Source organism: Teleopsis dalmanni, chromosome X (genome assembly GCF_002237135.1).
Source record: "Teleopsis dalmanni isolate 2A chromosome X, ASM223713v2, whole genome shotgun sequence".
Taxonomy (NCBI): Eukaryota; Metazoa; Arthropoda; class Insecta; order Diptera; family Diopsidae; genus Teleopsis; species Teleopsis dalmanni.
The window spans coordinates 92,501,177-92,508,814 of record NC_051848.1 but is presented as its reverse complement, the minus strand read 5'-3'; the positions used below and the strand labels follow the sequence as shown (position 1 = coordinate 92,508,814).

At 30.4% G+C, this 7,638-nt stretch overlaps 1 protein-coding gene across 1 annotated transcript; it reads left to right on the top strand.

Annotated features, from left to right (window-relative positions):
- The first annotated feature begins 1,016 nt into the window (after positions 1 to 1,016).
- On the top strand, positions 1,017 to 6,357 carry LOC119689391. Its single transcript, XM_038104216.1, has 5 exons — positions 1,017 to 1,302; positions 1,602 to 3,945; positions 4,702 to 5,480; positions 5,538 to 5,777; positions 5,861 to 6,357. Exons 1-5 carry the CDS (start codon positions 1,261 to 1,263, stop codon positions 6,140 to 6,142), a joined length of 3,687 nt encoding a protein of 1,228 aa, XP_037960144.1. The 5' UTR covers positions 1,017 to 1,260; the 3' UTR covers positions 6,143 to 6,357.
- Positions 6,358 to 7,638: the final 1,281 nt, after the last annotated feature.

Here is a 7,638-nt window from a genome sequence, read left to right as displayed (position 1 = left end):
AATCTCATAACATATAAGTTTGTACAATTTATTCATTTAAAAAAAAAAATTATTATTAAAATATATAATCGATATTAATATAATAAATTAAGTTCAATATTTATATTCTTAATTAAACTTTATATGAATGATCCCACGTAACAAATTTGTCCATATAATAAAATTTAATTAAAGTGATGTAGAGAAATATACATGTCTCAAGTAAAAAAAATAAAGTTAAATCATCTTCACAAGAAAATCAAAACAAAATATGTATAACTTTTTACTTAATTATATAACCAAAATTATTTATTAATTGTGGAACAGACTAGTTTGATTTTTAGTATGTTCCCATAGCCTGCTTTGAACCAGCTTAATTAAAGTTTTACGTAAAAGTTTTTTCACATGCGTAAATCAACTTATGCTACTGGAAACAACCAAATCTTAGCTCTATTAATGTAAGATGATTTAACTGCAGTGGAAACATGGTATTAATTTGATGTTTCAATCTATCTTTACTTTCTAATGAAATTATGTTTTGTTCGTGTGAATAGATCACAATCAAAATTACAATTACTAGTGCTATGTAAATAGCGTACTAGCGAAATGTTGCAATAATATTTTCAATAATAATAATATATAATATATTCATTTTGATCCTTTGATTTACTAGTATTATTTACAATTCACAATTCACATGCAAAATATGAAATTAATTTCAAAATTAATTTTATTTTGAATAAATTGCATTTTAATCGTAATTTTGACTTTCTGATTTTTGTGTGAAATCGGATTTAAATTCAAACTGATTCTGTAACTAAGCGAGCCGAACTAGTTAAGTTATATCAAAATAATGCCCAATGCCCGGTTAATAACTTACGATGTTCGCTGTAGTTCAATCATATGGAACTATCAAATGGAATTGCCAGCGACTTCAACTTTATCGCACGCACTGCTACATTTCCATAATAAAGCCCAACTTCATTTTTGACATTTCAAAAAAATATATTAAAAATAAGTACACACACTTTTTTTTGGACAATTATATTTTCCGCAATATTCAAATTTTTGGACGTTCTAGTTTCTAAGAGTTCAAATTTACAAGAATCAGGTGTAAAATATAATCAATTCCACATTACATTCCTGTATGTACTAAAACGCAACTAAGTTTCGAGTATACTCTGTTCGTCAAGCTAGCATCGACTTAATTAGAACAGAATACCGAAGTACCGAAGTTTTTAGTATAAAGCATCGTCGCACTCAATACGGTCGTGTTTTCGGATGTCCGGGAATACAGAAGTGAGTTTGGAAAAGTTGATTTCGGTGAGTCCTACTGAAAACTCCAGTGTTTGTTAATTAATAATGTGTCGCTTTAACGTGATGAATATGCTGTCCTTAAATTGCTTTTAATAAATTAAAAATTTTGCTACAAAAAAAATTTTGTGCGGCCATGTTTGTGATTTTGATTTTTTGAGTGTCCAAAAATTTTAATTTAAGATTTTAATTTTTAAAAACTTTCATTCAATTTTTCATTCATGTTTTTTGCATATATTTTGTTTAATTTTAATGAATTGTTTCTTTTTTCGCAATTTTCTATTTTTATTCTAAACTCAAATTTACAGAAAGAAATTGGTGAAGCAACTATTCACGAAGAGGATGCCGAACAAGAAAACGATTCGAAAAATGACGAATCGTTTGATTCGGTTGCCAACATGGCGTGTTCTGATAATTCCCTTCGTGAAGTTGTAGGTAAAGAAGTGTCCAATTCAAGAAATAGTGAATTGGGTAACTCAGCTTCGTCAATGGGTTCGCACAAAAATATTTTATTTGAAGATGTGACCACACATGCGCATGAAACTGAAAATATCGCTATAAGTTCAGGTGAACTTGCAGGTGAAAATACTGCAAATAAGAAATTAATAAGTTTTTTTGAAGATATGGGTTCGGATGATAATCTTACGTTTGAAAAAGCATCCATACAGGTCAACAGTGATAATACAAATGAGAATACTTTATATGAAGAAAATAATGATTCGCAGGCTTATGAAGATTTAATCACATTTTCCGATTCAGATGTTGAACCTTTAAATCAAGAAAGTGTTTTACAAATTAATGATTCTGAAAAAGTCGAATTAAAAGAGTTAATTCCGCAGATACCACACTTAAATGGTAGTTTTTCACATGAAGAAACAAAAATGAAAGGTGAAAAATATGATTTTTTTCTTTCCGATACATTTCACGAATCAGATAGCAGTTTACTTAAAAAACCATTCACACAAATAAATGATACCCAAACCGATAAATTGTTGGATCTGCCTATAATATTGACGGCAGATAATACTAGTTCGCAAATAGAAACAGATGAGATTCCGCAAATTGCTATTCAAAGCTCATTTGGTTCAATAATACACTCTAATTTTTCTAAAAGTGATGTATCAGCAGGTCCAGTTACAGATCTGAGCCATGATGATATTATTTTGCGAAAAGAAACAAATAACTTTTCACTAATCTCTACTCAGAACTCATTTGAATCAATAATATTTTCCACACCTGATAATAACCAATCCAATGAAGAACCAATTATGCAGGCAAATGATTCCGAAAACGAAACATCAAAAGATTCGATTTTTGTTTTAAGTTCAGTTCATAATATTTTTCAAGAAGAATCATATAATCTTTCACAGATGTCAACTCGAAGTACATTTGGTTCCATAATAATATCTCTACCAGAGAACAATCAATCTAATGAAGAACCAGTTATACAAACTAATGATTCTATAAAGGAAGAATCAGAAAATTCATTTATTACTTTAAATTCCGTTAATAACCAAACTCATGAAGAAATATATAACATGTCGCACATTTTTACTCAAAGAGACTTTGGTTCTATGATAATGTCTGTTCTTGATAAAAACCAAGCCTATGAAGAGCAAATTATGCGATCAAATGACTCTGAAAGCGTCAAATCAAATAACGAAGTCAGTTCTATAAAAATGTCTGTATCAGACACTAACCAATTATTTAAAAAGGCAATTGTAAAAGCAAACAATTCTAAAAGTAATGAATCAAAAGATGCGATTACGGTTCCAAACTTAAATTATGAAAAACACAATTCTTTTGTTACCGAAACATTATGCGGCTCTAATAATGTATTACGTGAAGAATCTTTTGAAGAATTACACGGCTCCGAAATCGGTGAATCAGTGGATACGGTTATAACATTGAATACAGAAGATAAAATATTTAAGGAAGAAACAATTTCTATGGCACATATGTCTTCTAAAAGTGCATTTGGTTTAAAAATAATTTCTATACCGGATAATAAACAATCTTATTTGGAAAATATTTTAGAAGAAAACGATTTTAAGAACGAAAAGTTAGTACATGCAAATTCGATCCCGAGCTTGGATGTTTTATATGAAAAGCTAAAGAATGAGTTGGACCATTTTAAAAAACTCAACCATTCTTTGTCGTCAATATCTTGCAATTTCGATAATATTTTACGTGATTATACGTTTACACCCGTAAAGATTTCTAGAAGTGATGAGTCACTAAATTCGCTTGCAATATCAGATCCAAATAATAATGATTTGGAAAAAGAAATACAAGAAATTACCGACGAAAAGTCAAGCGTTTTTGGTTCAATTATACAAATCAACGATTCTGAAAACTATGGAGTAAAAGATGCGATAATAGTTGCAAATACAGGTGAAGATGTCGTGGACAAGAAAACAGATGAGTTAATCGATGCTCTTATAATTTCAAATAAAAATGATGATATGTTACAAGATATATCTAATAGTATTCCGGAAATCTCAATACAGAACTTATTAGACTCATCAAATATGAAAGACGTAGCAAATCATGAGGAAGAATTAGATCAACAAGATGAAAAGTCCAAAATGGAAATTGTTCAGAAAACCCATGATTTAGAAACGGTGAAACCGGAACAGAAAAAAACTGATGGTAATATAATTTTGTGCTTATTTATTTACAAATATACAACTTAGTTATAATATAGATGAAAATATTTATACATACACAATGTTTCTATCATTAAAATGACATGATAATAATAGAAAGAAAAATACATCCATAATACTCGTACCTGCGAAGGCACATATTTTACAACTTCGTCAGTAAAACATTCCGAGTATTTAAAATATTATTTACGTTAGGTTTCTAGTACTGTATATATCCGGGGCTAAGAAAATATTTTATTATGGCTATATTAATTACAGCTAATTTTATTGTTTGAGTTAATCTAATTTGTCACAAAAGTCCTGAAAATATATACTATAATTTTTACCTCGCTTTCGAATAACAGGGTTTTTCCTTTAAATAATTTATTGTTTATTATATTCTTAAAAATTTTAAATGCTTATTTACGACATGAACTTGACTAATTGAATCCTACTAAAAAGTAATGCCAAACGATGATATAACATATATAATGTTTTCATATCAGTTCACAGTTAGCTTTTGAACTCTCATATTATTTAAATGAATCTCTACTCTTTTTATATTTTTTTATTAGTTATAGTTTTTTATAGCAATTGGCATTTAGTAAATCCATTTTCTTTTATGATACTTGCGCTAAAAGGTTTATATATTTTAGGGCGGTTATGATACTCACATTAACAGATAAGCATGACTAACGTTTATGTACCTCAAGATTATTGACAAATATGATTTCAGTTTTACTTTCATTAACATTTCCAGAGTTAGTGATTGCTAACACACTTGTAAAACCACAAATGAATAATATGGCAAACTCTTTTGAAAATATTTTGGCGAATATTCCAGAAGCCATACGTCGCTCTCCGAATGATTCGAATTCAAATAGTGACGGTCAGCAAAATGGTCCTGAAGTTTTTTCATATTCAACAAGAGGACTTGCGTTGTCTAGTGCAAGAAATGGTTTTGTACGAAACGGTGTTATAACCGTGCGAACTAGAGGTGCGATTCCATACCGACCAAACCATCGCCCTATGTATGTAATCAATTCCCTACAAGAGACGCAAAGGCGTATGAGCAGTAATCTGCCATTATCACAAAATCTTGATTGGCGAACCAGCATTAATATTTTAACTATGCAGACACAAAGAGTAAATCAAGTCAGCAACCAAGTCAGTGAATACAATCACTTTGCTTCTCGCCGCAATAATCAAAACACAGCACAAGTTTGTTGGTATGAAGACAATAATTCAAGATCCCGTTACGGAATTGAACCAAATTACAATAATTCTTATCCGAATTATATGGCGTTAAGATCCAACACCACTCCGGTTCCAGAATTAAACAGAGCAAGCACCTTGGAAGAGCGCATAGACGAACTTTTACAAATTGTCAAGAATCTGGATGATCTGTGCAATAATGCTGTAGTCAAAATTACAACCCGAACTACGCAACAGGGCTCTAAAAATGCATTGATTCGCAATTTATATTCAACACTTTTTGATGAAAATATTGGTAGTGTATTGAAAACAACAAAGGGAAGGGTAAGACAAAACCACAAATTAAAATTTCAATTTACCTATTTTTTCACATATTTTTAGTTATTAATATGTCGGGTAATGCCTTATTTGGGCAATAATCCAAAGCGTTGGAACATTTGGATTGAAGTTCTAGACTCTGTGCAACGTATATTCAATAAGGATCGCAGAGAGATTAACAAAATGTTATGCATTTATTCTGAGTTTGAAAAGGATGTTGAAACAGCCGATTTTGGGACTATCGTTCGAATGGCTAAGGTTATTCCACTAAACAGAAAAAAAAATGCTCTATTATGTTGCCGCGTAAGTATCCTTTAATATCAAATCACATGAAGAGTTTATGTTTCTAATAAATATATACTTAATCATATGTGTGCTCTAATTAGTTTGGCCTGTCCATCCTTGTCTGTCTTATAACTAATGCAGAACGAGTCTATGTCAGCGGTGATGATAGCACTATGAATAACATCAACAAAAGTGCTTGGCGTTTCTTTTTAACTGAACTTGCTGTGGCTGTAAATGACAGGAAGTACATGCTTATCACAATCAATGCCTCGCAGAAGTCTAAGGAAAGTGCTCTGAAGCATCTCACTCGTTTTACTGGCTTGAAATTGGATATGCTCGCGGATTTTATTACAAAAACCGTGGAAGTGCTTAAGGACACTTAAAAAATATCATACACTTATTATATCTCATTAGTAAATACATTAATGAATTTCACAATTACTTATTTAACTTTATCATAACGTCATATTCTTAAATAATCATTTAAATAACTTTCAATTAAATGCTGTTCATTCAGTCTAGTTTTACATATTACAAAATGTGAAAATTCACGGGCTAGAAATAAGAATGCCTTCGGAAATAAAATGTATTTACTTAATCAATTTGTGTTTATTTATTGTATATTGACAAAAGCTGAATTATACTGTATAACAGTGGCGTGACGTCCAAATAAGCCCATTCCTATCGGCTTATCCTTTACAAACCACTCTTTAACATAACATTGTAGATGGAAATATAAGATTTCAATATATGTATTTCGGTTTAGTTTCGGTATGTTCCAGGTCGCATGGTGGATGTAACTGTAGGAGTGCCTAGTCAATGCAGTTGTGCAGTAACATTTGTGATTAAAGAATCGTATTCTTGTTCTAGGATAAATGTATTTGATTTCGTTTTATTTGTTGACTCTTCTCTTAGTGTATATAATTTCTAAGGCACTAAAATGATAATATGTGGATTAAAAGTTTAAAGAAATTGAGAAGGGTTTGGCCTAAGATAATGGGAGATCCGTTGTATTCATATACAACGACTGATAGGCGTATGACACTTATATGTGAGAACACTTATAATGACTAATATTATAATATGTTTACTCGTATTACCTGATCAACAAAGGTGTAGTATAGTGTAAATATGTAAATATATCACATTATTGTCGCTGGTATTATACGTATGACGTGGTTTGTTGAGGCTTACAATGCCGTCTTTTTCATCATATTGGCGTTGATTGTCAATACTATGTTTTATATGAATAGTATTAGATATGAAAATTAGTTCTATACATTGCACAATAGATTTATCTCTCATTAACTCATATAGATTTTATTTCTAATTAAGTCCATTTTTTACAAAGTCATATATCAATATCAATACATTTCATATTTTCTTTTTTAATTAAAAGTATTCAATTTAATTTAATACTTAAAAGGTTGGAAGTGCACGTTTAAGACCACTTTTGTACCCTAGTTCCAAGGCAGGAATTCTTCTCATTTCTAAGTTTGTGTGCTGAAGCAATTTAGATAAGTGGTTAACACTGCCTTTTTGAATTATTTCATGTACAGTAGGGATTTTCAGGTCTTTGTAAATATCGTCGTTTGTGATGTACCGTCTAGCATCTACTATTGTTCGCAGGATTTTTGATTGCAACCTCTGGATTGCATTTATATTTGTCTTACAGGTAGTTTCCCAAATATCAATTCCATATTTCCAAATCGGGACAATAATAGTTTTAAAAATCAGTAGCTTGTTATCTATTGACAGACTAGAATTTTTACCAGGAAGCCAATATAGATCAGCATATCTTCGATGCGTTTCCTTTTTCTTCTATATTATGTGATCCTTCTAAATCAGCTTTTGGTCTAATAACATGCTCAGATATTTG